Source organism: Carassius gibelio, chromosome A25 (assembly GCF_023724105.1).
Source record: "Carassius gibelio isolate Cgi1373 ecotype wild population from Czech Republic chromosome A25, carGib1.2-hapl.c, whole genome shotgun sequence".
Lineage (NCBI taxonomy): Eukaryota > Metazoa > Chordata > Actinopteri > Cypriniformes > Cyprinidae > Carassius > Carassius gibelio.
The window spans coordinates 1759618-1778115 of NC_068395.1; the positions used below are offsets into that span (position 1 = coordinate 1759618).

Below are 18498 nucleotides of genomic sequence, written 5' to 3' on the forward strand. Positions count from 1 at the left end.
AATATCCTCCAGTCGTTATCCAAAAAGCATGTTTATTTTATTTTTTTTGGAAGTGAAGAGAATGAATTGTATTTAAACATTCCTTTCATAAGGTGTACAAAAGAATAAGAATTTATTAAAAGTTATTCATGTTTTGTTTGTTTGTTTTTTCTTATCTACAGGGCGAAGCCCTTTAAATAGTCCATGACTAAAATGTTTTGTAAATGTTCCAGAAGCACTGCGTTAAAAGTGCATGCGCTCATATGCAGGCTCCGCCCCCTCTCGCTTGACAGGTAGAGTTACGAGCGCGAATCACCTGTCACTCTCGCTCGAGCGCACCTGTTGCGTCCTTATAGACTTTTTGTCCTCAACTTTATCTTTTGGTTTTACATTTTTGTCTGTGTCAAGCAAAGTCGCCTTGTCTACCCAAACCCCTCCGTGTTTGGAGCAAAGTTCACCTCTGTGAGAGAACAGATTGATATGGAGCCTTGAAGAAGAGTTTACCGCAAGACTTTCTGGAAACGGGAGGATTTATCGGCGAACTGAAGCACGGGACCGTAGATTCTCTCTGCTGAGGGTAAGAGCGCGTTATGTCACCACTGAGAACGACGCGACGCGTCAAAACTGGAACGCGTCCGTTATAAGGAGCGCTTGCTTGCGATGCTTTGCTTCTGAAGCGTCACGTCCGCTCTTATTTGCGTTTATTTGCAAATATGAACGGAACGCAAATTCTTGACATTTTTTTTTTGGTCATCATGCGATTAAACGACTTAAAGCATCTATGAGACTCACTCACATCTAGCCTATAACAGATGATGTAGACTACAGTTTAAAATGATTTTAAAGTTGTAAACAAACACTACTGGAATATGTTTAGTATATTATTTCAGTCTTTCTAAAAGGTTCTTGTTTTAATTAAACTCTGTTTGCTTTCTTTATAATTATAGCAATTTCTTTGGTGAAAATGGTCTCCCCCACACACTTTTTTTCAGACTACTCTAGAGCTAGAACCCTCTTTACAGGGTTGTGGACTGTTATAGTGACGTTTTAAACTTTAAACAGTACTGATTCATTAGCAAACATAATATCGCTGCTGGTATTTGAGACATACAAACGTTAATATTTCACCTGCCAAGATAAAATCAAGACTGACTGAGGTGACATTGGAGATATTTCTTGATAACTAATGTCCTGAAGTTCAAAAATCAGTGATGTAATTCTTTACAAATTGAGTTTTGCAGCTTGTGTTTGACTACAGTTGACTGGCATTTTTACAATGATAATCAGATATATGTGTGCCGTTTATATTCCCAATAGTTGTTGTCTTTTGTAAAGTATTCATTGTTTTGAAAACATCTGACATTCAGGATCCGTTCCAGGTGAACGTGACCGCAATGATAGCTTGACCCGAGTGCTTGATCAAATCTAAACCTCCTTCTGACATCAGACCGGCATACAAGCTTCATAAATGATCACAATACAGGACAAACACAGTCATTCACAGAAACCATCATCATCATTACGGACGGGGAATAAAAGCTTTTAGCTGACACAAGCTTTTTGCTCATGTTTATGTTCGATTCACATTATAAAGCCGATTCACCCCTGCAGGGCAAAGGTCCAGCGGACATTATCTCCGTTTGCCCATCTGTTTGAGGAGACATTACTACTGAAGTCAATAAAGGAGAGCTTAATGGTCATGGGGGCTTGACTTTTTTTGTGCATAGCTTTTAAAGCTTGCAAAGATCAGAGTTTTGTGGTTTTATTCAGGCCTGGGATCTGATTGGCTGTGGTCACCTGGAATTGTTAGCTGACTGGTCACTGTAATATCTCTCACCTCAATAAATCAATCTTCTGTGCTGATGATGCCTAAAAATGAGCACAATTGAGCAGGTGAAGCGGAGATAGTCATCAGAGGCTGGTTGTTTTTGCTCAGTCACTTAAGTGAAAGCTAATTAAATTACACATCATATTCCTCGTCAAAAGACGGTGGTGGCTCTTTCTGTGGCTTGTTTATACAATTTGCTTGGAAACCAATGCGGTCATTAATGTATATGGCTTCTCAGGTTTAGATCTGACAGATGATTGTGACTAAGTTTGCTAATTTACTTCCTTATATGCGCTTACAGTAATTACTATCAAAACAATTGAGTCATTTAATTTTGCAATACAGCACCACAAAATGACAAGCACATTGTTTTCAAATGACTGTTTCACATTATATTTTGAATCCACTGATTATATGCCAATTTTTAAATAAAAGCATTATGATTTGAAATTTTGGCCCATAAAATATTATTAAATTATAAAACACACACACACATATATATATGCATATTTTGCATACACAATAATGTGTTTTGAAGTTAAAACTGAACACTGAGCAGTACATCTGGAGAAATACAGATTAACAAACGCAAACAAATCAGCCTGGACAAATAAAGCTAGAACCCAAATGAAAGGTGGAGTGGATGGAACCAACAATGAGTGCTTAAGGTTAAAAACAAGTCCAGGAGTGGTGGAGGCATGTGACGCGGCCTTAAATAGGCACATTGTGAGAGGAAATTCTGAATCAGCCCCAAAATGCCAGTCCATTCAACCGCTCAGGTGTGTCAAATACCACAGGACAAGAGTCAATGAACCTGCAGTCTGTATAAACCTGGTATAAAGAGAGCAGCCTTTTAAACTCACCTTGGTAAAACACGAGCTATGGGAGATGCCTTTGAACAGATGACACAATATACAGCCAGTGCATTACATCTAATAAAATAAACAATAGCATTACATCATTCATTTTTATGCAAAGTAATGCTAACCTGGGCACGATTTATGCATGATGCAAGGATTTCTATTTCAAATAAATTATATTGTATATCTTTTGAACTTTTTATTCTTCAAAGATTCCTGAAATTTTTTTGAATATTTTCCACAAAAATATGAAGCAGCACAACTGTTTTCATTGCCGAAATGTTTCTTGAGCAGCAAATCGGCTTCTTAAAATGATTTCTGAAGATCATGTGACACTGAAGACTGGAGTAATGATGCTGAAAATACAGCTTTGATCACAGACATTAATTACATTCTACAATATATTCAAACAAAAAACAGTTATTTCAAAATGTAATAATATTTCACAGTATCACTGTTTTTACTGTGTTTTTAATTAAATAAATGGAGCTTTGGTGAAAAAAAATCTTACTTACTCCCCAAATATACCCAAACATACAGAACCGTCACAGATTAGCCTAATAAAAGAGCAAATCTTGTCTGATAATGTTGAGGAAGCTAACAGTTGGAAAGGCAGAAAGGTGATGTTTTTAGTGTGGAGTCAATCACTGCTGATTTTCCTGACCGTCAGACATCCAGGTGACCAGCGGGTGTTTTTTATTCAAAGTGGGATTGTTATTTGCTGTGAAGTGTTGTAGTTTGCCTGCGGTGACTAGTCATACTGCATACAGAGAAGACAGTTTACTCTTCATATAACAGTGACAATCTTTTTACAACAGTTATCTTTTTTCTTAGCTGTTTCAGATTTAGGGTTTTTAATGTCAGTGGTTTAACGGATGAATCAGTGTGAAAAGCAGTTTCTTATATTACTCGGGAACAAACAGTTGTAGAAACACTTTTTTACTTAGAAATAAACTTTATGTAGACATACTGAAATTATTTTATCTTGTAAAAAATAATCTTATTGAAAACTATTTTTTTTTTTTTTTTTAAAGTTATGACTAAAAATATTAAAAATGGAATGTTATAAAATTATTAATATTTGATACATGTTCACAATGTTGTGAGGAAACATTCTTAAAAGCCCAAAAATGAGCGTTTCAAACATTCTAATGTAACATTCTCATGATGTTTTCAAAATGATGACATGGAATGTTTGAAGATTCAAATGTAACATTCTCAAATGATACAATAGAATGTTCCTACTGTATAATGTTAGAAGGAACGTCTTGATACAGAAAAAAATGGATGTTTTAAATGTTTAAAAACATTTTCTTATCCTAATGGGAATGTTCTCAAAACGCTCTCAGATCATCTATTTGTTGGCCGAGTTCATACAGTTCTCATTGAATACCAAGCTATTCTGGTCGATGGATGTAAGTGTGCAACTCTTCCGTGCTATCAGCGCTTTGTGTTTGTACTGTATGGTACTGATAAAACTTTACATAGTCAAATGCTTATGTGCAGAGCTTTCATAACAGCCTTTGTTTTTCACTTTGCTTAAGGTTCAGGATTTCACTGATTTAACAGCTTTCGGGTCATCACACGGACTCAGTGTCCCACAGTTCTTGCGTGGCTCTATATGGCCTGTTATATATAGTTTTATATGTAAGTCTCTGATTGGTCAAAGCGGACGGTTTATTGTCTGGCTGAAATGGTCTGTTGTAGTGTGTGTTTATCTAGTTTTTTCTCTTTGAGCTGAATGGATGGGTAATGGACAGATTGCTTTCAATTGTAAAGCAACAATCAACAGTAGCTGACATTTATTGACACAAGATGAATGAAAGTAAATCAAAGTTTATTTCTCATGTGTCTTTCGTGTGGACAACAGTGAGAACACAGACATCTCTGCATATCGACCAAATGGTAGTATTACCATCGATTTCACAGCAAGCTTGACATTTCCCTGCAGTTCATTATGTAGAAACAATTTAATTTGGTTTTAACTAGGAACTAAAGCATTGAAAAGTGAAGCTAAAATGTGTAGAGCTTTACTGAAACACATCTCATGTTATTACTCATGTTGAATGTTTGATGTGAACATAACAGATCTTATGATTATTTTGATGGAATGTACAGTTCATGTTACTTTTTAAGGGTTCAGGCTTGTTTTCTCCAAACAGTCTCAGTGATACCGGATATCATCCAGATTAAGGCCAATGAATAAAACACTGTGATAAGAGATACACCACAGATTACATGTTCTGGATGCACAGCTATGTAATTGAGAGGCATGCAATAAAACCAAAGCGTAGCAATCTGTCTCACAAACCCATTTACACACACACACACACACACACACACCCACACACACACACACACACACACACACACGTTTGACTAGGCATCTAAATAAGGGCATACCATAGACTTGTATTGTTTTTATACTGTATAAAGTTATTTACTACAGACTGCAAAGAATGCGGTGTTATTTTTAAAATGAAAACTACCAGCTGCAAAGCATTTTTGAAAGTTAAGCGCTTCGTTCACTCTAAACAACATTTGAAGTTGTCAATGTTTACGCATTTGTTTAAACTTAAATAAAGGATTAAAGAAACTTCTGTTTTATTTTAGCAAACCAAGTCAAAAGGAACACTAAACACAGTAATGAAAAATAAAACAATCAAAACACTAAATAGATATAAATAGTTTTATAAATGCTTCAATTCAGACATATCCTTACAATAAAATGTAACCCACATATCCTTACAATTCTCCATGTTTTGACCAAAAAAACTAAATTAAATCATTCAAGTTGCAAACGCTATTTGTCAAGAAAAAGGTTTTTAACAGAAATAAATGTGGTGTCTCATGACAGAATTAGTCTATATGCAGTGTCCGTAGCTTAGCTTCCATTAAAGTGCTGTTTCTTTGTAGCAGTTCATACTAAATTACAGAAAAGTTGTCCTTATTTACACTTTCTTGTAATTTCATAAATAGAGTTTACCTGAATTTTTTTTTTTTACAGTGTTCCTTAAAAAGAGAATTTTGCATTTTAGACAACACTTAGACAATACTTTGTTAATTGTTTTTCCACATAACAAAGGGGGTTTTGTCAGATTTAGCTCAAATTTCAGGGCAATTTTAAGTATGGACATTCAGTCTGACCAAAAAAAAATGATATGTGTTTTTAAAAACAGTATGTAAGAACAATATGTATACCACAGTAAACATTACAAACGAGTAGTGTCGCATTTGCCACATGTCCTCATTAAATGTTTTTTTTCAGCTAGTGTAAAATAAATTTGTAAATAAAGTCATTGTGTAACACACATAAATACACAATATATATATTTTTTGCATTTTAATATAATTTTTAAGACATCTTTTTGTTAGTATAATTAATAAATTTAGGGAGTTTATGTTGAAAATTGCCGTTGATTTTGCTTTTAATTCATTCGTTGAACTGGAAAAGGAAGGTTTAGCACATTGCATTGTGGGATACATAACCTTAGAAAGTGTGCTCTGGTTATATACTGCACATTTTGTCAAATGTAGAAGGTCTTCTAGGTGTGACATGCATTCAGCATATCTGACACATCATCCTTACTGCATACTGTAGCAATAAACATTCATTCAGTGATTTGAGCCCTTGGCATCAGTCGGACGGTCTCCTGTACCTCTGACACTCCTTCCTCGAGGTGAACATCACAAACACGAGTACAAAGTCCTTTTATGTTGATCCTCACCTCATTCTGGAAGTGACTTTAATATTTTATGGTTATACTGCTATGACGGCCATACTGTACGTGTCTTTCATATCATGTCCGTGTTTAGTCTATAGTCCACATCCACAGCTGATCATTATGTTTATCATTTATTGAGATCATTGTGTTAATTATACAATGACTTTTCAGGGCCTCTGAACTTTTGTTTAGAGTGTATAAAAGCTTAATTATATAAATAAGATTTATTTATATAGGCATCCCTCATACAAGTATTTCACATTATTGAACATCAGCTGCCACTAACATGCAAATAAAGTACACAAATAATGTTTTTTACATTCTACATGCATGCATATTGTTTTATTAGCGAGTATAAACTCTCTCTCTCTCTCACACACACACACACACACACACACACACAGAGGTTCTCCGCTGATCCAGAAACACACATGCCCTCGCATCAGTTAATTGCCGAGCCGGGGAGTTTATTTTTGTGTAATTAATTAAGCGTCTGAAAAATGTCCGCGTCCCCGAGGACAGGCAGGTCTTGTTTCAGGCTGGGCTGCCAGCCTGCTGTTGTCTGCTCCTGCATCTTTACAGGACAGCGGACAGAAGAGCATGTGCTGTACAAGCAAAACAACACTGTGGTTCATCACACCCCGGTACCGTGGTAAACTGAGGCATCTGATACACTTCATAAACTCAGACAGAGATATACCACTCACAAAGACTGTCTGTGTAACAGGAAATGTTCCAAAACGTTGGGCTAACGTTGTGTCAACGTTGTGCATGTGTTTTAACTGTTCCTAAAGTGTTCATGGAATGTCCGTTCAATGTTAGTTTAATGCAAGTTTTCAGAATGAAATGAAAAAGTGTTTTAACTGCTAAAGATTTTCTCAAATAATTTATTTTCTGAATTTTGTGTGGATGGCATTATTTCGAAGCAGTAGTTTTGGTTGTTCCAACTCTAAATTCTGAGGGTATGAAGCTGATGTAAAATAATGATAAATGTTATGTTAAAGTTTAAATAATGTTATTCTCAAATTATGAAAACGGTGAGGTTTAATATTACTATAATCGACATGGAGTGATTAGAAAATGTTGTGTTACTGTAAATGTTTTTAAATGTTCCTCATATGTTAATGAAACATCCTTATTAGTATTTGTTGCAAACAGATATTATTTGAGAAAACTAAGTTTTTTTCCCACTGACAAAAAAATGATTAATAATCCCTAAACTCATCCGTTTTTAGTTAAATGCTGATAAATGTTATGCTGATGTTTAAATAATGTTCTACTGCTATTCAGAAAACTTTGGGTTAATGCTGTGTATATGTTTTTAAATGTTCCCAAAATGGTTATTGAACATCATTTTGATGTTAGTATTTAATGCAAGTTCTCACAATGAAATGAGAAAACATTATTTTGAACTGATTTTTCCCCCTATAAAAATGACTAATAATTCCTAAATGTATCAGTTTTTAGTTTTTAATAAATCAAACAATGTGGATTGCATGATGCATTTTAAAACTGTAAAATGTGGATAAACATTATGCTAACGCTTAAATAGCGCTGTTCTCAAACTGTGAAAAGTTTAATGTTACTTTATTAGACATTGAGTGATTAGAAAATCTTTTTTTGAACTGAAATTTGACTGTTTGAATAATAAAATAATGCATATTGATTATTCAAGAGCTGAGCAGATTGCAGACAGTCAGTTCACGCTCTGTTAAAAGCTTTTACAGTTCTTTAAAGGAATCATATGCCTCAAGAGTCACACAGAGATGAATTATTCACAGCGGCCAGGACAGAGCAAGAAAAAGAAACAATGGAAAGGCCTTTGAAAGAGAGAAGGGTGGAGGGGTGGAAAACCAAATAGCACAGTGTTTAGCGAGAGATTAATGACCAATTAAAGAGGCGGTTAAAGAGTCATTAGTGCATTACTGCTGAATTCAGTGTTCAGACACACCCTGTGGGAAGTTTAGGGAGATATTACAGTGCATAAATGCTGTGCTGTGTTTCAGTTCCTGTGGTGGAGTGTAGTGTTGATGTATTCTGTCTGTGTCTCTTTGTTGCAGGTGGATGTCGTAGAACATGAATGCTTTGGGGACCCCAACAAATCCCACCAAGTAAGTCTCAGATCTGAGTCATACTCTTATACACAGTTGAACTTGGTCGCTTTTAAACATGCAAGCTCAACATTTTCATAATAAGTTCATAATGCAGTATATGCATAATGTGAGTACACCATTTTGAAAAGCATCTCACAAAAATGAAAATTGGCTGAAAATGTGCTCAACCTCGTTCCATCAAAGATGCAGATGAGTATTAGCTTCTTTATCAGATTTGGAGAAATGTAGCATTGCATCACTTGCTAACCAATGGATCCTCTGCAGTGTATGGGTGCCGTGAGAGTGAGAGTCCAAAAACACAACTCCAGTCCATCAGTTAATGTCTTCAAGTGAAAAGCTGTGTGTTTTTACTTCAAACCATCGCTTCCAGCTCTATGGCTTTCTACAGTGAAGAAGCTATCTCGTCTGAATCAGGAGAGAAATATGCACAGATCACACACTGTTTAAGGGGAAAAACAGACCAAAACAAAAACGTTTGTGGATTTTAATGCGAGACAACAACAGAAGACGGACTTGCTAATTGGAGGAAGCATTATTATGGATTTTGGATTCAAATTTTGGCCAGAAGTGATGGTTTTGTAGTGAAAACACTGTAATAACAAACTTACAAACACATTAACTGATGGACTGGAGTGCTGTGGATTATTGTGATGTTTTTAATCAGCTGTTTGGACTCTCATTCTGACGGCACCCATTCACTGCAGAGGATCCATTGATGAACATGTGATAGAATGTTAATTTTGGATAATGGCCTGATTTTCATTTTTGAGAAATATTTGAAAGTATAATTACTTTTGTAGAGAGTTGTACCACGAAACATAAGAGGACAGCGTGCCTACAGTGCAGTAGCTCAATGCATTTATTCACTTTCAGATAGCAAGTTTCTGGAATTATATGCATGTAAAAAGAGTGCAGCTTTTACTAATGTTTTTTAGAACCTTCACACACCTAACCAAACATCCCGTAGTTAGTGATTTTTTTTGTGAGATTGTGTGTGTGTGTGTGTGTGTTACAGTTAACAGAGCAGCACTGTTTGGGAATGTTTGCCTTTCTTGCCCTGTTGGACACAACCTCTCTCTCTCTCTCTCTCATACCTCCTTTCCTCACTCCCAAATGCTCTCACGACCTGTAGATCTTTCTAATCAGTCTTTATCCAGTGTTCACATTAGACTGAGAGTGTACCGTTTACTAAAGACTAAAATAATGAAGAGCAGACATCGTCCTCCACCCTCCTCATCCTCCTTTGCTCTTCTTTGCAGTGGGGTGGCCAGATCGGACAGCAAGATCAGTGCCAAAACCCTGTTCGGTGAGTAAACATCACATTTATTTGTAAATTAAAGGAGCTGGGAGCAATTTCTTCCTTTTTGCTTTGTCCATAAACAAACAAACAAAACTTTACTTTCAATACAAGTTCCACTTTATATGTATATATATTGCACTTTATATATATAGAATATATATATATATTAAATAAAATAGCTAAAATCACATTTAAAATGTTTTGTACACGTCATGTTAAAAATAGCTAAAATATAGAAACTATCTGCTAAAACAAATATAATGAGCCTTATTAAACAAACATACTCATTTTTAATTTTTTTTTTTACTTCAGATTTAATAAAATAATTTTATTTTAAGTAGAATAAATTAAATGATTTGTTTGCATCTTTTAATATGAAATAAAATAGGTAAAAGCACCTTTAACATGTTATACACACTTTATTAAGATGCTAGGGAGAGAAGTTATGTGCTAAAACGAATATATGGGAAACATAAATATTTATTTTTAAATAAAAATGCAATTAAATATTATACTTTGAATAATTAAAATAAATACATTTTTTTTTTTTTAAATAAATACATTATTTTATTTTACTTTACATATATAAAATTAAATAGCATGCACTTTTAACATGTTTTATATACTTTATTAAATTGCTATGTTAAAAGCAAATGTAATGGGCCTTTAAGAAACAAATAAAATCATTGTTTTTATTTCAATTTTTCAACTGAAATGAGTGTAACATTTCACACAAGAAAAGTTTCATGAATGATTTGCACAGATTCACTCAGCTTGGTTTTCACGAATAAGGCTCGTTGTTTACCTGTGATTTAGTTGTGTATAGGATTTAGTTTATCGTGTGTATTTTTTATGGCTCTTCCCTCCTATATGACATCACATCCTGTTTCCTGTTTCCTTTGAACTGACAGTCAGTATGTCACTGTACGATATGTAAATGCGCTGCTCGTACAGTAGGACATTTGCATGAGCATCACACACACTCACAGACCTCACTGCGATTCAGCTAAACCATAACAATCAGACATTTCCCTAACAAATGAGCGTGCCAGGATATTTCAGACCGAGGTGATGAGGGACAGAGAAATCACTTATTACCATTTACTCTAGCTGCTCAGATCTATGGATGTTAAAGGTTCTTCATGGAACCATCGATGTAAAAGGACCTTTATTTTTTAGTGCATGGAGCAGATATATGCTTATATAGTCATGAACGGACTCTCTTACTGTGAATCGTGGAGACATGAGTGCTGAATGTGAATAATGCCAGCTTTAAATAAATGCATGGAGCGTGATGTTTATCACACGCCTGTCGTCATAACAACTAGGTGTGTGTCTCCGAGGGTGTGCGTCTCATCCTAAACACACACACAGTCTGCCTCTGTGTCCAGCCGGGTGTGTCTGGAAAAAAGGGGCGTGTGCTCAACCCGGTCTGACATGTACATAAAAGAGGCTTTTGAGAAAACAAGAATGAAAGTAAGAAAGAGCAACATGCAGAAGATTGAGAGAGAGAGAACCTTCCTGCTCTGAATCTCTGAATCATTTCGTGTTTCCCAGAAGCTCAAACACTTAAAGGGGCTTTGGTCGATGGTTTATAGTAATGAGGTTGAGAGAGAAACGAGGACAGTGTTTTGCCGGTTGACTGATGGGTTTGGGAAAGGTGTTTACACGTACTGTACAGCTAGAATCTCAAGAAAACATGTCCAGTTCATATTTCACCCGAAAATTCATGAGAAAATAATACAAAGTTGTATTTTGCGTAAATAAAACAAAGCCTGTTTTTTACAATTTTACAGTTTCCATGACATAAGCACATTTGCAACCAAATGTTCAAAATCTCATTACTGGAATGCAATTGGATGTTTTTATTTTTTAATAATTCTCATAATTGCCATAGGATTCTCAAGTCAGATTCTCAAATAATTTAGTTACATGGAATTTTTGATTTTTTTTTCCACATGGGGTATTATTATTATTTTTTTAATAAAAGAATCAGAATAAACAAATAAAATATGCAGATTAAATAATATATCATTATTTTTGCATTACAATATTGAGAGTAGAAATGTTTTGCATTAAAAACCAAATTTTGTATTTCAATGTAAAATTTTTATAATATTTTATACATTTAACCAAATTTTCATTATCAAAAAGCAATAACATTCTCATTACTGCCATGCAGTCTTAATTCTCATGATTTTAGTAGGATTGTAAAGTTAAATGTTTATTATATCAAGATGATTTGAGCGTTTTTCCCCCATATGGGGTAATAAATTAATAGAAATCATCAGAATGAATAAATAATATAGGGTAAATAATGCAAATTTGCATAAATTATATTTTTGCATTACAATAATGATAATAAAAATATTTCGCATTGATAAAAAAAGGAGCATAAATGTCAAATTTATGCTTATTTTCTTTATGCAAATGATAATTTCTTGTGTTTTTAGAGATCGAAATATGAAATGAAATATGACCAGGGCATGTTCTTTATAGGCTTTGTGCAACTCACCCGTGTGTTTTTGTGTCTTACATCACAGACACAGCATGTTTTTATGTTTTTATGTTCTGCACTCTGGCAATGACCCATGGGACGGTACACAGTCCTGCCAAGGGAACACAAATGCACACATGCAGAGTCAAACCTGATGCTCTGGCAAAGTTTCGCATTTCTGTTTGCTCTTAACCACTGAGCCGTGCCTTAAAATCTGTTCTTGTGGTTTGGTTTTATTGTGTCGTGGACTCGGTTTAAACCTCACTTCCCATCAGCCCTCTGCGAACCAGTTCATGCAAAAAAATAAAAAAATAAATGAGCAGCATCATGTTCACAAAGGGTCCATGCAAATGATCTGGAACGCTTCAAACCCCATGCACTTAACACACGCTCACAGATATATGAGTGAAAGACATCGTCTGATTGACTGGCTCAGGATAGCATTACTGTTTACAGTCCAGCAGTTGTAATGTAAATTGGAAGTAAATGCTTACTGCTATGATTGGTTAACAGTTGTGTCTTCACAGATGAATGCTGCTGTGATTTAGGTTAAAAAACACATAAATACTGTGATGATATAGTGATCACGTAATAAAAAGTTACTCACACTACTCGTGTATTGCGAGATTACTGTTGATCCAATATATTCAGACTTGTTGTCTTCAGAGCATCTTTATCATTTGGTTTCTGCGTAGACCTGCGTTTGTTTCTCTCATTATTTACACTACATGCACAAATCGGTGGGTGGAGCTAAACAGACAGTGATGTCGAAGCAGGGATTGATCTTCTCCTGCAGAGGCGGGCTTTAACCACAATATTACGTCATAAAGTGTAAAATTCCACGAGCTGTCGTTTTGGCAGATTGGCTTCAACATAAGCCGTTTTTAGACCAACAAAAAAGTTTTCTGAAACGTACGGGATGTTTTTATAGTTCAATGACCTGTTATATGTCAAAAGTTCAAGGGAGTTTAGATTTCTCAGTTCATGGCCCTTTAAAAAAACCCTGATTCCAAAAAAGTTAGGACACTGTACAAATTTTGAATAAAAACAGAATGCAATGATGGAGGAAGTTTCAAATTTCAATATTTTATTCAGAATACAACATAGATGACAAATCAAATGTTTAAACTGAGAAAATGTATCATTTTAAGGGAAAAATAAGTTGATTTTAAATTTCATGGCATCAACACATCTCAAAAAAGTTGGGACAAGGCCATGTTTACCACTGTGTGGCATCCCCTCTTCTTTTATAACAGTCTGCAAACGTCTGGGGACTGAGGAGACAAGTGTCTCAAGTTTAGGAATAGGAACGTTGTCCCATTCTTGTCTAATACAGGCTTCTAGTTGCTCATCTGTCCCAACATTTTAGGAATGTGTAGCTCTCATGAAATCCAAAATGAGCCAATATTTGGCATGACATTTCTAAATCTCTCACTTTCAACATCTGATATGTTATCTGTATTCTATTGTGAATAAAATATACGTTTATGAGATTTGTAAATTATTCCACTTCTTTTACTCACAGTTTGTACAGAGTCCCAACTTTTTTGGAATCAGGTTTGTAATTCTGACTTATATCACAGAATTTGAACGTTTTTTTTCTCATAATTCTGACATTTTTTTTACAATGTTAATTCACAAATAGGAGATCGGAAAAACAGCTGGAATTGTGAGATTTAAAAAAAAGTAGTTTCCTTTATTTTGTTCTGTGGTCGAAACAAATAAAATAGAATTGCATTTTGTTTAATTTTGAATTTCTAGATATATATTTAAGTAAGCTTAGAATTATGACATGTAAATTTAAAGATGAGATGTAAACTTACGATTGTGAAGTGTAAATTTAGAATGGAATGATTTAAATTTAGAATTGCGAGATGTAAACTCAGAATTGTGTAAATTTAAATTGCGTACACTCTAAAAAATAAAGGTGCTTCACGTTGTCATAGAAGAAACTTTTTGTCTAAATGGTTCTATAAAGAACCTTTAACATCTCAAGAACCTTTCTGTTGCACTAAAGGTTCTTTGTAGCAAAACAAGGTTCTTCAGATTATGAGAAGGTATGAAAGAGATGGTTTCTTTAAAGAACCTTTGACTGAATAGTTCTTTGTGGAACCAGAAATGGTTCTTCTATGGCATCACTGTGAAGAACCTGTAAAGCACCTTTTTTTTAAGAGTGTAAAGTGCGAATTTTGAGATGTAAACTTTCGATTGTGAGATGCAAACTCAGAATTTTGAGAAAAATTTCGAATTTTGAGTTTATATCTCACTATTCTGACTTTCTTCTTAGAATTGCAAGTCAAAATCAAATTTGTTATTTTTTATCCTTTGGCAGAAAAGGGCTTCCATAGCCTTCTGCTTCTTTTCTCATTTACTTTTAACTTCTCCGCATTTTCCTTTCTACTGGATTCTCTGATTTAAGTGAGTGAAGTGACATTCAGCCAAGTATAGTGACCCATACTCAGAATTTGTGCTCTGCATTTAACCCATCCGAAATGCACACACACAGAGCAGTGAACACACACACACACACACACACACACACTGTGAGCACACACCCGGAGCAGTGGGCAGCCATTTATGCTGCGGCGCCCGGGGAGCAGTTGGGGGTTCAATGCCTTGCTCAAGGGCACCTAAGTCGTGGTATTGAAGGTGGAGAGAGAACTGTACATGCACTCCCCCCACCCACAATTCCGTCCGGCCCGAGACTAGAACCCACAACCCTTCGATTGGGAGTCTGACTCTCTAACCATTAGGCCACGACTTCCCAAATTTTGATTGCTCAGGATCTGTGCTGGTGATGGCTAGATTTCACTCACCCCATACGACAAAAATTTCCATACTGCCTAAATTATTATAATAATGCGATAATAATGCGACACCCTTGTGGTTTAATATGTAAACCGTTGAATCTGCAAGTGAGAATGGTGCTTTGAAACCATGAGCACAGAGGATGCTGTGTGTGTTTGTAGGTGTGTGCTTGTGTCGGCCCATGCATGTGTAACAGATGGCATTCCCTGAATTGTTTCCAGATGGGACACTCTAGCCGTTTGGCATGGCAGCACCACGACAGGCGATGCTTGTGTCTAAAGAGGGGATTGAGACAGGTTTTGTCTTGATGGCAACAGTTTATTTGGATTTATACGGCTTTTGAGGTGATATTTGCAACCTATTTTATCTCTGTGATATGGAAAATATTTTTTTACTATTAAAAAATGTAAACTGGGACCATCAGGAAAAGGTGAAAACTGTTTTTATTTGACAACTGGTTAAAAAAATAGGTTGACATTTGGAAAACTTTAAATACACACTATATTCAGTAAGATTTTATAAAATAAGTGAATGCTTTAATTCAGCAAGAATGCATTAAACACATCCAAAGTGACAGTAGAGACAAAAAATATAATGATTTCCATAAAAACCTTAAGCAGCATAACTCTTTTCAATATTTATAATGATAAATGTTTCTTGAGCAGGGAATTGTCATATCAGAATGATTTCTGAAGATCATGTGACACTGAAGTAATGATGCTGAAAATACAGATGCACATCACAGGAAGAAATTACATTATTAAAATAAATATTTTAAATAAATGCAAACTTAGTAAATAAAGAGACTTTATTTAATTTACTGACCCCATTTTAATTTAATTTAATTTAATTTTTATTGGAGTTTTAAACAGTAATTGCAATAATTATTGCAATGAAAATGAAGGGGAAAAAGACCCCTACATTTTGAACAGTAATATAAAACAAATGAGTGCTTCAAACTTCTGTCAAAGAAAGTTCACAAAATATGAAAAAATATAAATTCTCATCTTTTATTGACCTTCATGACTTCCACCCCCCCAAAAAATTTGTAGAATAAACTAATATATTTTGAAATGTCTCCGAGTTTAATTTTGTCTATGCATAAAATTTAAGGTCTTCAGAACGTCTTTTGTGTTCCAAAGAAGAAAGAAAGTCAAACAGAGAAAGACAGCTGTGCATGTTGTGAAAGAGAGACAGGTGAGAGACATGCAGAGGTGAGAGAGATTGTGTTACTGGACCTTCAGCAGTCACGTTAGGACAGCGCTTGCCTGACGGGGTGTGTGTGTGTGTGTGTGCAAATATGCTTGTGTTTGAGGGTCAAAGTTTTCCAGCCGAGAGATTTTCTACCGAAGGCCATCTTTTATTCTTATTTAAACTGATGTTTATGTGCTGTAAAGTGGCATCAGGTTGCAGACTGAAGTTGGAAAGTATTGTGAGGAGAAGAAATGTGCTTATGTCATACATTCAGTCAGACCTAAAATCTACAGGAAACAACAACACTGAGAAAAAAAAAAAAAAGAAATCTGGTGTCTACTCAGTATTTTAGTTTTCCAGTAAAACATCTAAACCTTCTTAAATCAAGATATATTTACTAAAATGCCAAGACATTAAAATGAAATGACTTTGTGCTTAAAACAAGAATGAATATGTGCCAGAAAATTAAACTTGATTAAATTTCCAGTGAAACATTTAAATATTCTTAAAATCAAGGCACATTAACTTGAGAGGCAACAGTGTTTCAGAAAACGAGAATTTATATTATCAAAAGTACAAGACCTCATGCTTAAAGCCCTTTCAGTTAGGGTTATTATTCTGACCTCATTGGCAGATATACTCAACGCTCTTTTGCATTTGAAGTCAAATTATCTTGATTTTTAAGAATGTTTAGATTTTTTTTATTTTATTGGAAAACATGACAAAAATACAAAAAAGTAAAAAAAAAAAATAATTTTTTTTACTATGAATTACCTGGAGAAAATCATTAATTTTAATGCTTAGATGGTAATCTTTCATATAGCTGAATTGGCATGACAATTATAGTCAACCCAGAATTGTGAGAGGCTGGAGTTGGTCCCGTGCGATGTCTAAATCTCCCTCGTTGCGAGCTGTCGACAAGCTGCGAAGCGTTTGGAGTAAATGTCAGACATGAATAACTCATGCACGCAGCTCGACTTTCACAAAGACGGCGTGCTCCAAAGACTCTCTCCATCCAGCAGGAGGAGAGAAAAGAGTGTGAAGAAGAGATAAAGGGAGGAGGGGTGTGAAAGAATGTAGCTCTGAAATGTGATCCCGTAAAGCAGCTGATATTGAGAGGTAATGATTAGCTCTGGTCACTTAACCCCAGAGATCCACACAGGACGATGACCCCTCTCCTGCTATCACTATCTCTCAATTCAGTTTCAGTTTAGTGTACTTAAATGTGAAATTAAAGACATTTACAATACAACTACAAAAAAAATCTCTCTCAAATAATTACTGTTCTTTTGAACTTTCTATTCAAAGGATCCTGAAAAAAAGTCGAGTGTTTTGTAAAAGACGCAATGCTGAGCTGATTTATAGGACTGCTGTAAAACAAACAACGATGTGATATTGAAGTCGGGTATGGGGGGAGGGGGGTATATGTATTACACAGTTTGACCTTTGACCTCGAATAAAAGAGGCAGGTGAAACACGATTCCCAGCCTGTCCATAAGTCCATCAGTTCGTAGCATTACTAGCGGAAGGCAACAAATTTTTACGCAAGTGAAACAATGGAGATATTTAATGCACATTTGTAGACAGGAAGTTAATTAATTGATTTGAAAGGTAGGAATGAGATTTTTTTTCCCCCTTGTTAAGAGTCAAAGGTTTTTAAAGATAAATAAATCTTGTTTTGTTGATAAACAGCGAACAAGCATTGTATCGCTAACTGCATCGATGTGTCATGTTCATAATGCAAAGGTTGACTGGTGTTTTATCAGTTTCTCTGTTCGTGCACATGAAGCGTCTCTAAACGTCTCTAGACGGTCCTCTTATGCCAAAATGTGGCACTATTCAGGTTAGTTTGTGTTCTGTGTGAATGCTCAACTTGAGTATTTATATCCATTGCATGAATCTATCTAAAAAAAAAAGACTTTACATATGAGGAAACCGTCCAAACACAGATAGTGTCTTCCTCTAGCAAGTCTGTGAACAGTGTCTCATATGTCCGTGTTTGTTTCTCGATTTCTTTCAGAGCAACGAAAGAAGTACTCAAACTCGAACGTCATCATGCAAGAGACGTCGCAATATCACGTGCAGGTGAGCGAGACTCGAAACTGTCTTGAGCCTTTTGATTCTGTTTCTTAAATCTCTCTAAGCTTATTGATTAGCTGAACCTCACCACAGTGTTTGGTTTAATATTTAACA

At 35.2% G+C, this 18498-nt stretch overlaps 1 protein-coding gene across 5 annotated transcripts in view; it reads left to right on the forward strand.

Moving 5' to 3' along the window:
• Window positions 1–285: 285 nt before the first annotated feature.
• The window catches only part of LOC127946969 (epidermal growth factor receptor kinase substrate 8-like protein 2), a 29465-nt gene continuing 11252 nt past the window's right edge, over window positions 286–18498 (forward strand). The window contains exons 1-4 of one of the 5 annotated variants that reach the window (XM_052543822.1): window positions 286–556; window positions 8453–8503; window positions 9766–9812; window positions 18326–18390. In XM_052543822.1, coding sequence (XP_052399782.1) covers window positions 8469–8503; window positions 9766–9812; window positions 18326–18390 — 147 coding nt within the window. In that variant the 5' untranslated portion in view covers window positions 286–556; window positions 8453–8468. Of the gene's footprint in view, window positions 557–8452; window positions 8504–9645; window positions 9813–17780; window positions 17917–18051; window positions 18149–18325; window positions 18391–18498 lie in introns of those variants that run through there. The other 4 variants (XM_052543823.1, XM_052543824.1, XM_052543825.1 and 1 more) reach the window with 4 other exon arrangements.